The sequence below is a fragment of the Lytechinus pictus genome, chromosome 8 (genome assembly GCF_037042905.1).
Source record: "Lytechinus pictus isolate F3 Inbred chromosome 8, Lp3.0, whole genome shotgun sequence".
In the NCBI taxonomy this organism is placed as follows: Eukaryota; Metazoa; Echinodermata; class Echinoidea; order Temnopleuroida; family Toxopneustidae; genus Lytechinus; species Lytechinus pictus.
In genome coordinates this window covers 33,332,864-33,351,587 of record NC_087252.1, presented here as the reverse complement: position 1 = coordinate 33,351,587, position 18,724 = coordinate 33,332,864, and the positions used below count along the sequence as shown (strand labels likewise).

The window sequence follows — 18,724 nt, the reverse complement described above, 5'->3', positions numbered from 1 at the left end:
CGGATGTCAGCCACGATGTTCCGTTGGCGAAGCTGTCTGAAGAGAGTGACCTGGCTACCTTGTCCTGGTCTGGAAGGGATCGAAGCCTCTTCGCCAGCTTGTTGTGGTGATCAGAGCGGAGACCTGAAGTCACCTTGGAGGGGATGGCACGACCTCCACTCTCAACCTTGACGTCGCCGCTTGAGGCTTCGATGATTCTTATCTTCCTTGTCTTTAGGGACAGATTCTACAGGTTTTTGTTTGTTTATCCATACATCACCAGCAAAATCATCAATGATTTTTGTCTTTGACTTTTAAAGTATCCTCAAACACAAATCTTTTTCAAAAATAAATAAGTATTTGATACCACACTACTTTTTGAGTGACCATATACAAATAGGTGCTAAACTTGTGTCCATATTGATGAACTTGAACTGTTGGAGGGTCCAGTAAATAGTATTTCCTTGTCAAATAAAAAATTGAGTGATGACTCCTCCCTTTTATCCTCCTCTCAAATCACTGTGTATCTGGATCTAAGATTATATCGTCTTTGTTGTCAAAGCTGCTTTTCAAGTGGGAGTTTCGGAGTTCGCCACCGAATCGGCTAGCTCTCTTTGGTATACACGTTTAGCTAGAGTCTGTTTGGTTTTTCCTATTTACTGTTATTCACCCCCGTCTAATTCAAATTATTGTTTATTTCATTTCCAACAGAAATCAAAGAAGTACACGTCTTACAATCACATTGCATGTGATAAAATAATTAAACAATATATGGATCGAGACGTAAACACATTTTTTTTCATCAGTAAATATAACAAAATATGAGAACAAAATATAAGAACAATTTATCATACATACATGTATCATGGAGGAATCTGCTAAAATTTGTCTACGAAGACAGGGAAATACATTAAAAATCAATATAATGACAAAAGAAAAGGGTAAAACCAATATGCAGTGGATGTAGGGGATTGGCAAAGGCCAAAGACCTATCAAGGCCAATCCCCCTTAGTTCTGCGCAATGGTTAAAAACAAAATTATACAAAATAACAGTAATTGAACACTCACATGTACAGCAAAAAAAAAACATTAACAAAAACAAACACAAGAAAAAACATTAAAGAACAAAACAAAAAAAAGACAAACATAGGCTCCATTTTATTTAGAAGTTGATGGAACATTGGCAAGATATGATTCATATTTATGTTTAAAAGTCAATAGTGAGGGGCAAGTTTTAATTGCTGATGGCAAACCATTCCATAAAACGGGGCCTGCATATCTAATTGAAATTGAAATTGAAAAGGTTTTATTGAAATTATTGCACTTTGCAGCCAAAAGGCTGAATTGCGTACAATTTACAGGCATATATACATAGAGTGTACAGATTAAAAAACATCAAACTTGAAATGATGACGAAAATATAATGCAACTTAATATATTATGTATACTAAAAGGAAAAGATGAAGTAATAAAAAAAAAAAAAAACATGTGGTGGTGGAAGGATGCTTATTGATAAACGTCTTAATTCAAACAATAAAAAACTTAGTTTTAAGCAGGAACAAAAATGAAAGACAGGAGGGTATCTAATGAGATAGGAATCATAAAGTATGTTTTTTTACTCCTAGATTGGTGACCGAGTTTGATGAATCCGGTGGAGCAGAGCTAAACCAGAGCGGTTGCTATCAGACCGTCTGTGTTGATCTTGACATGGCCAACCTTGCCGTCAATACTCTACTACAAGTAAGCTCAGAGTTTTTGTTCAACTCACTCTCATTTCTTTATTTCTGCATCATTTATGTTCGTACTCGGTACATATGACCCTTGGATAATACCATTTGTGTGTCCATGAGGATGATGGGGTCAAAAGTCATCCAAGGGTCAAAATGTCAAGTATCTGATCAACTTGCTCTCATTTCTTTATCATCCTTGGGTAATACCACATGTTTGTTGATGAGGATGATGGGTCAAAGGTCATCTGGGGGTCAAAAGATCATATTACATATTCTATTGATTGTGAAATCAGGCAAGTTCTCATGGTTCGTGATGAACCACTTTGTGTAAAATGAAAAAGTGCAGAATTTAGGCAAAATACCTTCTAAAAATTGCATAATACAAATGTTTATTGGAGAAATTCATTTTTTTTTCATTCCTCAGAAATCTTAAATTTTTAAAAATTATTGTTATGGCTTTGGCATCATTGCATTAAAAATAATATTGCGTATCTTCAAAACAGTGTTCCGGCTATTATTTTTATCGTTATTATTATTATTGGTATTTCATTCTATAGTCCCATCAGGTCAGTGAGCTGGAAGGAGCTGCCGGTAGCATTGCTTTTGATGCTATCCAACAGACATCATTAGAAGATATGGTATCGGGGCAGCCAGGAGCAGCAGCATCCCTCGCTAGCTATGATGAAACGGCTCTCTGTACGGTGTCTTTCAGGTAACAAAAAACAAATAAAAAATGGAATCGATTCAAATAAAAATTGTTCTGTATCTCTGAAGGAAACCTTGAAACACAGATAACCATTAAGATCACAGTGGGATGGTGTTAATGTAATAATAATAATAATAATTGGCATTTATATAGCGCTTTATCAATCTATGACTGCTCAAAGCGCTTCACAATTATTATTACCCAGTTACTGGATTCATAGCATTCAAGCAGCCTGTTAGGTGCAAATTTGCTAAACCAACCACAATGACGGTTGTTTCCTACTGATACCCAATTAGCACCTGGGTGAGAGTGGCAAAGTGTGGATTGACGCCTTGCCAAAGGACGCTAGGCCATTATGGGATTCGAAAACACGACTCTGATTACAAGGCGAGAGTCAGAACCGCTACACCACGGCACTTCCACTGTACATTCCTATCATATCTTGTACCATTTATACATTAATTTTTCTTAATTGCACTTTGAAACATATGTACTAAGCTTGTTATGAATTTTGTGTATTATTCAAACTTCTTGTGACAGTTTAGTGTGACCTGTCTTCAACTGCAACAACTGCATGTGGTAAAGTAGCTCTTGGCCAATCAAAATAGAGATTTCCATAATGGTACTTGTCATGAAGGGGAAAGTTGCAATCAATTAACTTTCTTATGTAAAATTGCCTTGAAAGTATGAATATAACAGGGAAAATGCTTTTTCTTTTTCTTTATGAACATTATATTGAATAGTTTCAGGACAACTAAAGTGGTGACTTGCAAGGTGGTTATCAATGGAGGAGTTGTCTTTTGGTCTAGACTTGCCCTCTTAGTTGCTCTCCAGGGCCCCAAGGATTTTTTCACATTTTACCTTTTTTGGAAGGTAGTTGACCTGTTTAATATTGGTGTTCAAATTTTCTCTTGTAGGATAATGAAGACGATGGTTCATGGATGGTTACGTGATGTGACAGCATACCATAATGTCTTTGCTGATTACCAGATCATGCACTATTACAGGTCAGTCATTATCTTTATTTTTGTCTTCCAATCTTTTGATATTACCGAGTCTGATGAAATTGAAGGTAGACTAATATAGTTTCAGCAAAACAAGGATTTCATGAGAAAGTATTGAACGTCAAGGTATATCAACCTCTGACATAGATGAGATACATTTACATAAATGCAGCTTTGTGAAATGGTAAAATCTAAACTGAAAAATGATCACGCTCAATATCACCAACACAGATAAGGGCAGGTGGGACAGTGTATTATTGTTGCTTGGAAGAATCCCCCTACACCCATTTGTCAGCATTTACACATTTTCTATCAGAATCCTTTAGATTTTAGTTGTTCTTTTTTCATGAATATAAACAGTTTGATCGTCCTTTTATAGGATTTTGTTCGAAATAATTTTAGATTGTACCACTACTGACGTTATTGTTGATTTTTAGAAGATTTTGCATGCATATATTAATCATTCAAGCCATACAAAATCAGACTAATTTCAATCAGTTTGATGGCAACCACTTCTTGGGTTAAATGGTCATGAGTCTGTCCGCAGTCTCTGAGCAGGAATCCCACTATAAGGATGCTATCTGTTTTTTACATTGCAGCTTACCCATATTCCCCCATTATTTTGTCTCTAATAAAGTGTGAAGATTAGCAATGAAAAGCTGCTCGCAGTATTCCTGCGCAAAAGATGCAGCTCTTACTTTTGAGAAGGTACCTTAGCTGCCACTGCCCTACAATACTTCTATAACCGGTGTGTTGGCTCAGTTCGTAGAGCATCCATCTCACAACTGGAAGGTCGGGGGTTCAAACCCCAGCTGCGTCAGACCAAACAACGTTAAAGATGGGAGTTGCTGCTACTATGTTTAGTGTTCAAAATTTAAAGAGATGAAGCCTCGTTGATCTAGCGCTGCACGGTGGCTGCTTGGCCCACGATCAATTGGGCAAAATGAATCTTTAGGATATCTCTATTCTCAGATTTCTATTTCGAACAATAAAATATGGATTTTCATTTTTAAATTTAATTTTCATGAAAATCTGTTGAATCTTGTATCCAGGTGGCTCTGTTCTCCGTCATCCCTCCTGTATGACCCTGCCTTGCGACGCACCCTCAACGGCCTCATGAAGAAACTCTTCCTCCAGCTCATGTTCGAGTTCAAACGCCTCGGTGCGGTCATCGTCCATGCCAACTACAATCAGATCGTGATCTGCACGAAGAAGACACGGATCGTTGACGCCATCACGTACATTGACTACGTCACGAACACTATCAAGTCCAACGATCTGTTTCATGGTGTTGAGCTCTCGTACAAACAATGTTGGCAGTTGCTTATGTGGCTTGACACAGTAAGTGGTTATCATTTATTCTTTATGTTTTCTCAAGTGGATTAACTTGTTAAAGGTCAAGTCCACCCCAGAAAAATGTTGATTTGAATAAATAGAGAAAAATCAAACTAGCATAACGCTGAAAATTTCATCAAAATTGGATGTAAAATAAGAAAGTTATGACACTTTAAAGTTTCGCTTATTTTTCACAAAACAGTGATATGCACAACTCGGTGACATGCAAATGAGACAGTCGATGATGTCACTCACTCACTATTCCTTTCGTTTTTTATTATTTGAATTATACAATATTTCATTTTTTACAGATTTTGCAATAAGGATCAACTTGACTGAACCATATAGTATCATACAATACCGATTCCACATGTTCAGGGAGGAATTAATAGTTGTTTCACTTGAAAATGCAGAGAAAATTAGAATATTTCATAATTCATATAATAAAATACAAAAGAAATAGTGAGTGGATGACGTCATCAGTCTCCTCATTTGCATATTGAACAGGATGTGCATATGACTGTTTTGTGAAATCAAGAGAAACTTTAAAATGTCATAACTTTCTTATTTTACATTCGATTTTGATGAAATTTTCAGTGTTATGTTTGTTGGATTTTTCTCTTTTTATTCAAATAAACTTTTTGTTGGGGTGGACTTGTCCTTTAACGACTGAACTCTGTGATTCCGATAGGCTTCATACAGGGCCCACACAGGTCTGTGATTCCAATTTGCCTTGTACAGCACCCAAACGTTTATGTAATTCACGTAGGCTTTGTTTAGGGCCCACCTGGTTCCAGCAGGCAATGTGTTAACCTGGTGACTACTGAATTCAGTCATTCCTATAGGCTTTGTTTTGGGCAAACACAGCTGCAGTAGACAATGTGTTAAACTGTTGGCTAATGAATGTTGTCAATTCTTTAGGATGCACACATTTCCAGTAGGCCATTTATTAACTTGTTGACTACTGAATTATGTAAATCCGACAGGCTCTGTAAGGGCCCCCATGCAACACTCCAGTAGGCAATGGGTTAACCTGTTAACTGATGAATTCATAAATTCCCTCACAGTCAAGTAGGCATTAGGTTAGACTTAATTAACTTTCCTTATAAGACAGGTTACTTTCATTTTCTATTCCTCTATGTTTTCTTTCCAATGCCATAGGCCAACCATGGTGGCGTGAAGGGGAAGATACCAGAATCACTTGAAGGAGATAACAATGAGAACCCTGATGATGATGATGATGTCATCATGGCAACACCTCCGAACCAGACAGATACAGAGGTAAGTCAAATATGTGTGAGACTTCCAGACTTTTTCTGGTGGGTGTTAAAGGGTTGGTCCAGGCTGAAAATATTTATATCTCAATAAATAGAGTAAATTTCACAGAGCAAAATGCTGAAAATCTGATCAAAATCAGGTAACAAATGACAAAGTTATTGAATTTTAAAGATTCGCATTATTCCGGTGAAGCAGTTCTAGGCATGTCTTTATGAATATTCATTAGGTGGGCTGACGATGTCATATCCCCACTTGTTCTTTTGTATTTTATTATAGGAAATTAGGTTTATTCAAAAAATTTCTGCCAAGAACTAAAACAAATGAATTGACAACTTATTAAGTGCATTATTTATATATTGCCGCAACTTATTTCATCGTAATGGAGACACATCATTTACACATGTATGAAAAAATGAAACATTTATGATTTCATGTAATAACATAAGAAAAAGGAAAGTGGAGATGTGACATCATCAGCCCACCTAATGAATATTCATGACGATGTGCATATAACTGTTTTTACAAAATATTGATACACTTTAAAATTCAATAACTTTGTTATATGTTATCTGATTTTGATGAAATTTTCAGCCCGGACCATCCCTTTAAGTGTGATTTAGAGTCGCTCTTAAAAACAAAATACAACGTATCATGAATCAAAGAATTTCTGAGTAAATAAATAAACATGGCAATTGTACAATTTATACAAAAATAAAAAATTGTAACAAAATACATCAATTGGGGTTGATGAATTAGGAAAAAAAACATTGGCCTATCATGGCTACTCCGTGTTTTACAGTCATCGCTAATTGCAAAATGGAATCTTCCAAAGGCATATATTTTTCTTTAAATTAAGAAAAACAGTAAATAGAATAGAACATTTGATTATAACAGGCAAGATTTCTAAAATTTAATTTGTAATACGATTACTTAAAAACTTATTCTTTGAAATGAATTTAATGATGGGAGTTATTTCGATTTTGAAGACAGAATGTTATATCATTTGTTTATCGTCCATACAGGAGGAGGTTGAGATGAATTGGAATATCATGCACTATCTTCCAACTGCTGAGAATTGCCAGACAACGTTCAATGTAAGTAACCTTCATTCCTCCCACCACAGGTGTAGCGTGTATTCTTAACCCTGGTTTAACCTTAGACCATAGTCTAAAGTTGTGATTTAAGTATGAGACGCCAAATGTGACATCAATTTCTATAATTAAATGGTAAATATATCATCATATTTGGCATTCAAATCGTAAAAAAATTACAGAAATGTTAATTACAGTAGACTTCTTCACCTTTAAGAGGTAGAGGTGTTGTTGTTCAGTTAATAAGTCTTTGGACTTTGAACCACAATGCCTGGGGTTCAAACCCCACTGCAGCACTCACGTCCTTTGGCAAGGCGCTTATCTACATTTGCCACTCTCCACCCAGGTGTAGCTAATGGGTACCCGGTAGGAAGGAATTCCTTGAATGCTTGAGCGTCTGATCAGGATAGCTGTGCTTATGCCAGGGTAATAGTATGTAACTCTTAGAAACATTTGTATTAAGCGCTATATAAATGTTGCATGTTATTATTGTTATTATTAAACCATGGGAAGCATCCTAGTAAAAACATTAAGCATTAAAGTTTAAACATTTTTCTTTTACACTCATAGCTTCCCATAACTTTAGACCAAACTTAGACCTTGGTTTAAGTTCAGCAGGAGTTCAGAATACGGGCCTATGTGTCAGAAGTCATTTTTTTTTTAAGACCCATCGTCATATGCAGGATGCAAGATATACACGAGACTGAAAGAATTCTCAAAAATGTTTATCAAGTTGTCTATGTGCAACCATTGTTGCAATTTTAAAATCGATTGATATCAGCTGAAGCATATCAGTGTACATTCCTTGTTGCAAGAATCTAATCAGCAATCAAGTGCAAGTTTGTGATTATGTTGTGTTGTCCTTGGATCTATTGCGCTTTTACTTTCAACCAGACTTGAAATGAGACGAGTCGATGCAGGATGTACAGTTCATATATACATTTATTAATTAAAGATGATTACTTGATGAAAATGAAAAATACATGAGTAAGTCTGATGGTGACTATACTCTGAAGATGAAGATAATATAAATGCTGCAAACTGATGTAGTATACTTTTCTGTAGCTCTAAACTCCAATCTCTAATCTATCTGTATGCTGGAACAATCTCTAAAGTAATCTGCTTTGGTTCAGAAGTGAACCCCTTTTATATTGGTCTGGTCAAGACTCTTTACAACCAAACAGGTGTTGGTCAACCTTGGACGCTTGACCAAAACAATCTGTGCGTCATAACTTTACTCTGAATTGCGGGAGTTGACCTTATAGGGAGAACATGAAATGTAGTGAATAACAAACCCATAAAATGTGTGTGGTCAGAAGTTTAGCTGAAAGATGGCCGAGTATTACTTTCTTAAGAAAGTTGGAATTGGTAGACATAGTTTCCTGTTATACTTCCTGCAGAAGCATTGATTAAGTATTGATTATGTATTGATATATTATTGAATATGTGAGATATGTCTTATCATCACATAACAATTATTTACAAGACATGATTAATTTTGGGACTCAGAGTATACTTGCCATTGATCGCAAATTCAGAGCCACTAATTTAGCAAATACAAGGTCTCGTATCATTCAGCTTTTCAATTTATCATGAAATAAAATTATGTTTATGTTTGATTACATTTAAAGGGGAATTCAGCCTTGGCCATTGAATGATGCGTTGGGAAGGAGAAAAATAAATTAAACAGAATGGTGAAAGTTTGAAAGAAATCGGACAAGCAATAAGAAAGTTATAGCTGCTTTAAAATTGAGATCACTAATACTGTGTAGATTTCAAATTGGCAACTGGGTAAGTAAATTATGACAAGGGGCAAGGACAACTTTCCCATAGGCCATGTACTTTATTATCAGGGATTTGTGGTTTTCTCCTAAGTACCCATTCCCCTGGGGCAGTAATCTAAATATAACCCAGGTAGTACATTGTTTTATGTCCTCATGAAAGAAAAATATAATTTGAAATAAAACTTTTGGGAAAAATCACATTTTAGCCATAATATGTATTGGAGTACATGGAAGAGTAGTCCTTGCCTTACATCACTATGACATCCCATATGCGGCCAATTTGAAGTCTCCATGGGTATAGTGATTACCAATATTTACAACTTTTAAAAATTCATAACTTTCTTGCTGTTTGTCCAATATTGTTCAAACTTTCACCTATCAACTTGTCTGATTTTTCTTTTTCTTATAAAAACAAGTTTTTATTTGGGATGGATTCCCCTTTAATACAGTTGACAATCAATCATAACATCATACTTATTACCATGTCCTTTCTCCTGTTCTGAATAGATGATTATTGCGGGTTATATCCTTGCAATACACAAGCATATCAGGGAAGAACAAGAGCGGGCCACACCTGGCAACACGCCCATCCGTCGCCGTAACAACCAGAGTCAGACCCAGAAGACGCAAGGCGACCCGACCACCACTCCGAGCTTGGTCAGCTACTCTCAAGGATTGGTGGATCAAGAGCTGTCACAGAGACTGTTTGCGTAAGTAGATGATGAGGAGGGGAGTTTGGGAGGGGGGGGTTGAAAGGAGAATGAGGAAGAGGAAGGAGATGATGATGACGGTGATGGTGATGATAATGAAGATGATTATGAGAATGGAGAAGATGAAGATGATGATGATGATGATGATGATGATGATGATGATGATGATGATGATGATAATGAAGATGATTATGAGAATGGAGAAGATGGAGATGATGATGATGATGATGAAGATGATTATGAGAATGGAGAAGATGGAGATGATGATGATGATGATGATGATGATGATAATAAAGATGATTATGAGAATGGAGAAGATGAAGATGATGATGATGATGATGATGATGATGATGGTGATGATGGTGATGATAATGGAGATGATTATGAGAATGGTGAAGATGATGATGAAGATGATTATGAGAATGGAGAAGATGAAGATGATGATGATGATGATGATGATGATGATGATGGTGATGATAATGAAGATGATTATGAGAATGGAGAAGATGAAGATGATGATGATGATGATGATGGTGATGGTGATGATAATGATGATGATGATGAGAATGGAGAAGATGAAGATGATGATGATGATGATGATGATGATGATGATAATGAAGATGATTATGAGAATGGAGAAGATGAAGATGATGATGATGATGATGATGATGATGATGATGGTGATGATAATGAAGATGATTATGAGAATGGAGAAGATGAAGATGATGATGATGATGATGATGATGATGGTGATGATAATGAAGATGATTATGAGAATGGAGAAGATGAAGATGATGATGATGATGGTGATGATAATGAAGATGATTATGAAAATGGAGAAGATGAAGATGATGATGATGATGATGATGATGATGGTGATGATAATGAAGATGATTATGAGAATGGAGAAGATGAAGATGATGATGATGATGGTGATGATTATGAGAATGGAGAAGATAAAGATGATGATGATGATGGTGATGATAATGAAGATGATTATGAGAATGGAGAAGATGAAGATGATGATGATGATGATGATGATGGTGATGATAATGAAGATGATTATGAGAATGGAGAAGATGAAGATGATGATGATGATGATGATGATGATGGTGATGATAATGAAGATGATTATGAGAATGGAGAAGATGAAGATGATGATGATGATGGTGATGATAATGAAGATGATTATGAGAATGGAGAAGATGAAGATGATGATGATGATGATGATGATGATGGTGATGATAATGAAGATGATTATGAGAATGGAGAAGATGAAGATGATGATGATGATGGTGATGATTATGAGAATGGAGAAGATGAAGATGATGATGATGATGGTGATGATAATGAAGATGATTATGAGAATGGAGAAGATGAAGATGATGATGATGATGGTGATGATGATGATGGTGATGATAATGAAGATGATTATGAGAATGGAGAAGATGAAGATGATGATGATGATGATGATGATGATGGTGATGATAATGAAGATGATTATGAGAATGGAGAAGATGAAGATGATGATGATGATGATGGTGATGATTATGAGAATGGAGAAGATGAAGATGATGATGATGATGGTGATGATAATGAAGATGATTATGAGAATGGAGAAGATGAAGATGATGATGATGATGGTGATCATGATGCCGATTGTGATGATGATGATGGTTGTGCTACTACTACTGCTACTAATGCATGGTAATAGGATTATAGTTATCTGGTCAGTTCACATAAAATTTTAATGATTGTATTAATAGTCCAAACAAGAAGAGCTAGAATAAAGAACACATATTACTTAACTGATAGTATTTACATCCACATTTCTCTACAATTTCCATCTCTACTTAAATTAAGTTAAACATCTTCTTGTTTTCAGAATCACCCAAGATATCCAGAAGAGATTGTCTGGTAGCCGACAGTCTCGTCTTGAAGCTTCTTCTGAGTTCCCTCAGCTTCCTGGATCCTATCTACCTCTTAACAATCCTGCATTGGAGTTTGTCAAGGCAATCACCAAGGTAGATCAGTTTCATCACATCTTCTTCGGCGGCAATTGCTCCCCTGTAAATTCCACACATTAATGGGATGACCAACTTCACCCCTGAATTTAACACTATACCCTATGCTGAACCTAGTCCTAAACCTAACATAAAACTCTATTACAACCCTAACCCGATATTTTAGATGAAATAAAGCCAGTAGCGATTGTCGCCGGAGCAAATGTGTCACCGCTTGATCACTTAATTCTAAGGTTTAAATGCCTAAAAAATTGTTTTTTGTAGGAACAAAGGAACAAAATTAGGGTCTGTCTGTCTGTCTTTATTATCCATAAATTAATTCTTAGATATGTTATGAAAAAGCTCCTAGATCTATTTCCATATGGAGATCGAGACTTGTGTAAGCACAGGTGTCCTATGCTTACAATATGAACAATGTTCTACTGCAAGTTGCCAATTACTTATCAACTTTATTATTAAAGGACAAGTCCACCCCAGCAAAAAAGTTAATTTGAATAATAAGAAATCCAACAAGCGTAACACCAAAAATTTCATCAAAATCGGATGTAAAATAACAAAGTTAAGACATTTTTAAGTTTCGCTTAATTTCACAAAACAGTTATATGCACATCCTGGCTGGTATGCAAATGAGGGGACTGATGACATCACTCACTCACTATTTCTTTTGTATTTATTATATGAAATATGAATTATTCTAATTTTCTCCTCATTGTACTGTAAGGCAAAAGTTTTGTTCCTCCCTGAACATGTGGTATTACCATTGTTATAACATCTTATGGTTCAGTTAAGTTGGTCCTTAATGTCAAATTGGTGAAAATTGAAATATTGCATAATTCAAACAATAAAAAACAAAAGAAATAGTGAGTGATGGACATCGACTCTCTCATTTGCATGTCACTGAGTTGTGCATATAACTGTTTTGTGAAAATAAGCAAAACTTTAAAATGTCATAACTTTCTTATTATTTTACATCCGATTTTGATGAAATTTTCAGCATTATGCTTGTTTGATTTTTCTCTATTGATTCAAATCAACATTTTTCTTGGATGGACTTGACCTTTAAAAAGAAAAAAAATATGCTGAAATAGAATAAGAATTAGCCAGTATGCATCAATAATTTTTAGTGATCACTTTCCCACTGTAGCTGTCGAGCTTCCAAAATACCCCAGTCTTATTAGGGTTGAGCTTTCATGCATTAAACTTTAACAGCCTATCATTTTGTGCAGTTACCTTTAATATCCTGTTGGCGCAAGACAAGCTCGGATCAACACGGATACGGACACAGTGTACGTTGGCTGCATTTACACATCTATGATGTACATCAGTATCAACAAATTTCGATATAGCGAGCTGCTCAAATCGCACTCTTTGTCTGATCTATTTTATTGATGCTATCAATCTTGATTTTATTCCAGGTACTCTCCCTAGATACAAACATCATCAGTCAGGTCAGTCGGATGAAGCGCAACCTCCTTCGTCTGATCGGCGTCGGTGAGTTCTCTGACGACGCTGATTGGCGTGATCCCTGTCTCTCCTACATCTTACCAGAGGTCATCTGTCGTTTCTGTAACCACTGCCGTGACCTTGACCTCTGTCGCGACCCCATGCTCATCCAAGATGGCCAGTCAGCGTAAGTAACAAAAGTGTAATTTCCTGTAAAGAGTCAAATGTGTCTGAAATACGTAAAAACCAATGCATTAATCAGCCATATTTCAATGTAGCATCAGGATATTTCTATGAAATTTGGGCCAAAGAAGAAATCTGTGAATTTTATAAAGGGTAGAGACCCAATTTTGGTCAATATATCACATGGTTGTTTCCTTGACAGTCAAACTGCAGTTAATTACCAATTAAGATAAATGCTAGTTGTAGTCATGGTAATAGAATCCAATAAAATGACCACTCAAGTGTTCATTTGTAAGAATAAAAAATAAGTGTCAAATGATTCTGTGGACAATGTATAATTGCTGAGAAATGAACAATGTAAGCATGGCATTCAAGCCAAATGCAATGCCCCACATGTACTAATCTGTGTTAGTAATCTTCATTGTGATTGCTTTTCAGCGTAAATTTAATGATTTCACAAAGAATTGTAAATGTACGAGTATAGTTAATAAGCTAAAGACTTTCTCATGAAATAATTGTTTGCTGCAACTGCATTCCTATTGCACTAACACATAATTCTTTCAAATCACTGTTTTCCTTTCTTTCTAAACCCCATTCTTGCAGTGTATTATGGCAGTGTATACAGTGCCAGAGTGAGTATGATGTATCAGCAATTGAAGCAAGTCTAGTGGAGGCTTTGCAGAAGGCTTCTATGGCTTACACGCTTCAAGATCTTAGCTGTTCCAAATGTCACCAGGTGAGATTTGGACTTTCCTCATAAGTATTCTATTAGTCGTAGTAGTGCTAATTAGTTGATATTATATATTGACAATTTTTAGCATTATTGTGAGACAAAAAATAAACTGCAATGTGAAATAAAGTTTTGACAAGTGAGAATTGTGCTAATTTTTCACAAAACTGAGCACAACTCAGCAATACATAAATTTGAGAGTTGATGATGTCACTAATTTTCTTTTATTGATTGACTTTTAAAATATTTCTGTTCTTACAGATTTTACAGTAAAGACCATTAAATCCATGAAATGTTAACAATTCCACATTGTTCAGGACGGATTTAAACTCTTTTTGCTTTACAATTGGGAGAAAATTGCAAATATTTCATATAAGCAAAATGCAAAAGAAATAGTGAATGGGTGGATCCCTCATTCACATTACAATTGGGAGAAAATTGCAATATTTCATACGAAAAAAAAACACCCAAAACAGTTGAGTGGGTGTTGAAGTCAGCGCTTCCGTCATTTGCAAACTGACAAGTTCCGTAACACAAAGGTTAGCAATCGATCGTACATTTGATTTTCACGATTTATTGTACATTGTAGTCAATGGAATCAGTCGTAGAAAAATGTTTTACGATCATTGCTAAGCTTTGTGTTACGGGCCCCGGGATCTTCATATAAAAGTTGTCTGAAATGAAGCAAAATTCTAAAATGTCATGACTTTCTTATTTTACATCCAGTTTTGGTGAAACTTTGAGCTTGTTTGATTTTTATTGTTTTATTCAAATCAAATTTTCGTATTAATATTGTTTTGATATATTTGTCAATCCACAGGTTAAGCTGAGTAATATGGCATCTTACTGCGAGTGTGCTGGACAGTTTGCTACAGTTATTACCCATGATGCATTCATGAATAAGATGAAGACATTCAGTAACATCGCCAGGTAAGATTCACTCATTGGTACAACAGCATCATCATCAGCGGTACAGAGCCGTGATGGAGGGGGGAGGGTGGGGGTCCTTCACAAAGCTGTATAAGTTCAAAACAATTTGATAGGTTTAAAAACACACAAAAAGAGCACTTTGCAAGAGAGACTTGACTGGCGTGTCCTATTTCGAGGCAGGTCGATAAGAAAAGAGGAAGATAGCGTATCTGCATGCGTACGACTGACCCATGGGAGGCGGGCTTACGGGGCCAGGAAGCGCGTGCCAGAGAAATTTGATATACTATCGAATTTGACCTATTCCATGAGATCTAAAAGGATTGCATAGGTAGATAATAGATGTATTTAGCAAATAATGATATCAGGATTGATTTTCCTAGCTCATGTTTTCCACTTCATGAAACAAAAATCACTGATTTCAGGAACAGGAAGGAAACAGAATTCAAAATAATATCATGAACTTCTTTCAAAAAACATTTTCCAGGATGTAGAATGATAGAATGAAAATATATACAAATAGGACCAAAAATGTACTTTCTATTTTTTCATCAAATTTTTGCAGGCATTACGAGATGAAGCTTCTACAGGAGACAGTAACTATGATCCTACGTATGAATCCAATACATGATGTAGCTACGAAGGGATAAATAATGGGAGATACGTCACATCATGAACCCAGTACATGGTGTATCTACTAAAGGATGAATAATGAGAGATACATCACAAACCCAGTACATGATGTATCTACGAAGGGATGAATATTGAGAGATACATCACATCAAATATAAGATGATTATTGAGATACATCACACCAAATATTAGAAAGATGATCAACGAGAGACATCACATCAAACTTACAGAAGATGATTGTTGAGATAGCCCACACCAAACCCAAGGGAAATGATTGTGAAGATACATTACATGTAACATGAGGGATGTGATAAGCCTTACGCCAAACTTATAAAGGTTGATCTTCGAGAAATTTTATTCCAGACCCAAGGAAGTTGATCAACAAGATACTTTACAACATAAAATGTAAGGAAGAAAATCACTTAGATACATTCTATGAGATATTTGCCTTACACAAGATATTAAACGGGAGTTGGTCTTTGAGATGCATCACACCAAACGTAAAGAAGATGATCATCGATATGCATGACATCAAACATAATGGACATGATTTGCTTTACACCAAACTTAAGAAAGTAGATCATTGAGATGCATTACTCTAACAATGGAATATGACATGCTGGTGACAGTCCCGTTTTAGGCACTGTGCCTCTTTTGTATACATTTACATTGATATCTATAGCAAATATCCTTCCTTTTTACCGTTTCTAAACTCTTTGTCCCATTTGTGGAATGTTGGAGTCGGCAGTCTTTGAACATGAGTGGGTTTACAGGAATATGTGTCTTTGCGAATCCATATTCATGATTATATTTTTATCTTTACATTAAATTGTCATTTTACATGTTCCTGTCTCTGATTGTAAATGACTCCTTGATGCGATGTGTGTTTCAGCGAGTCTATATTGTAAAATTAGTTTTACTGCTCTTAAAGGACAAGTCCACTCCAACAAAAAGTTGATTCGAATAAAAAGAGAAAAATCCAACAAGCATAACACTGAAAATTTTATCAAAGTCGGATGTAAAATAAGAAAGTTATGACATTTTAAAGTTTTGCTTAATTTCACAAAACAGTTATATTCACATCCTTGTCGGTATGCAAATGAGGAGACTGATGACATCACTCACTCACTATTTCTTTTGTATTTTATTATATGAAATATGACATATTCCAATTTTCTCCCTGTTGTTGTGTGAAACAAAGATGAACTCCTCCCTGAACGTGTGCATTTCGCATTGTTTAATTCTATTTGGGCCAATCAAGTTGGTCCTTATTGCCAAATCTGTAAAAAATGAAATATTGTATAATTCAAACAATAAAAAAAACAAAAGAAATAGTGAGTGAGGGACATCATCGACTGTCTCATTTGCATGCCACTGAATTGTGCATATCACTGTTTTGTGAAAAATAAGCGAAACTTTAAAATGTCATAACTTTCTTATTTTATATCCGATTTTGATGATATTTTCTGCATTATGCCTGTTTGATTTTTCTCTTTTTATTCATATCAATATTTTTCTGGGGTGGACTTGTCCTTTAATAAATAGCATCATGTAAAGTGTGCCAGAGGCTGTGGATAACGAGTTGATTTACTAAGATGTCTTACACCACACATACAAGAGTCATCTCTCCAAGCCTTGATTAATGTATGGTGGATGATTACTTTGATAGTTTGTCTATGCTAATTCATTTCATTAAGACCATGATTCATGTCCAGTGTATTGCAGAATTTTACCATATATCACTTGAAATTACCAGAATAATTTATTAACAGTTCTTAATCAATGGTTCATTTGTATTACACGGTACAAGGAGAAATTTCAGGACATCATGCTATTTTGGGCTTTGCCATGCACTTCTCTTCTCAATTTTGTCTTTAATTGCACTTCATATTTCTTCAAGTAACAGAAATTGGTTTTGAGCATCATTCTCTTTTGTTGTCTTTAACCTACATGTACATGATACTATTTATACATACAGTACTCAAATATGCTGTTCATGAGTTGAAAATTCTTTGTCTTCATGATTGTTTTTTTTTTCTCTCTGGCCAAGTTGTGAAGTATTTTATGGTTAGATTTTTATCATCAAGCAATTAAAAAGAAATTGAACTGTGCTATTGCATACTAGTTGTTATATTCATCTGTATGTCACAACATCTTTTTTTGTTGTAAGCAGTAAATCTTGTACAACTATATCTCAACAAATCTGTATATAGGCGTCAATTTCACCGTGACATGGAATCTGTTTGGCTTTGGTTTCGTGCTTCATTTATTTTAAAATTTACAATGGTAAATATCTTAAAGATTCCCATTCTGTGTAAAGCAATTAAGAAAATTGGTAGAGTCTGTTTAGTGACCCAATTGCATTTATTTAGATAAAACTCAGACTTCAGCAGTTTTCGTGATTAAATTGTATGTATTGTTATATTTTTTAGATTTTAAATTGCTGTACCCATCGGCCTCAATACATAACACAATGCTATTCAAGAGAGTAAGATGGTTCATACAATAGATGGCCTTATTGGCCTACCCCCCCCCTATACTTATCCACCCTATTCATTTAATGAAAGGATAAATTATGAGAGTTCATTGTGGATTTAATTTGTTTGCATGAGGAAGGATATTAGTACATGTGGTCCTTGTCTTTTTATATCTGTGTACATATTAATGCAATATATTTTATGTCTACCTGATCAATTGTTTTTAAAAGTGGACGAAGATTCGTAAGTAATAAAAAATATATATATGTAATATGATACCAGATAATTGTTAATTGTTTTTATTGTTTAATTTTGGGGCGTTTTGGTCTATGGCATGTTTTTCGTCAGCAAGAAATTCACACACATTGTGCTGTACTCAACCCAGGTGAGGTGAATGGGTACCCGGTAGGAAGAAATTCCTAAAATTCTAGAGTGCCTGTAGAGTACCCGGCTGTAGCCAGGGGTAATAATAGCATCCCTTTCTATCCTCAGGCAAAAAGTGCTTTAAAATTCAGCTATTATTAATTGCACTACAGTGTAGTTGAATCTCATATATCAAGTTGGTAGATGTAAAAGAAGGAGCAGTATTAGTAATGATTCTAATCATATTGTTTTATCAGGGCATTGATGAAAGGGAGTAAAAAAAGGGGGTGAACGATGTGTGAAAAAGAAAGATGAAGAGGAATGGGG

General features: G+C 35.3%; 1 protein-coding gene across 1 annotated transcript in view; it reads left to right on the top strand.

The window, feature by feature from the left end:
• LOC129266504 (DNA polymerase epsilon catalytic subunit A-like) overlaps positions 1-18,312 on the top strand; it is a 64,774-nt gene extending 46,462 nt beyond the window's left edge. Inside the window, exons 38-49 of the mRNA XM_064103954.1 lie at positions 1,605-1,719; positions 2,267-2,421; positions 3,333-3,422; positions 4,472-4,760; positions 5,916-6,035; positions 7,055-7,126; positions 9,415-9,617; positions 11,503-11,641; positions 13,057-13,271; positions 13,871-14,003; positions 14,818-14,927; positions 15,490-18,312. Coding sequence (XP_063960024.1) covers positions 1,605-1,719; positions 2,267-2,421; positions 3,333-3,422; positions 4,472-4,760; positions 5,916-6,035; positions 7,055-7,126; positions 9,415-9,617; positions 11,503-11,641; positions 13,057-13,271; positions 13,871-14,003; positions 14,818-14,927; positions 15,490-15,574 — 1,726 coding nt within the window. The 3' untranslated portion in view covers positions 15,575-18,312. The remainder of the gene's footprint in view (positions 1-1,604; positions 1,720-2,266; positions 2,422-3,332; positions 3,423-4,471; positions 4,761-5,915; positions 6,036-7,054; positions 7,127-9,414; positions 9,618-11,502; positions 11,642-13,056; positions 13,272-13,870; positions 14,004-14,817; positions 14,928-15,489) is intronic.
• The last annotated feature ends 412 nt before the right edge of the window (positions 18,313-18,724 follow it).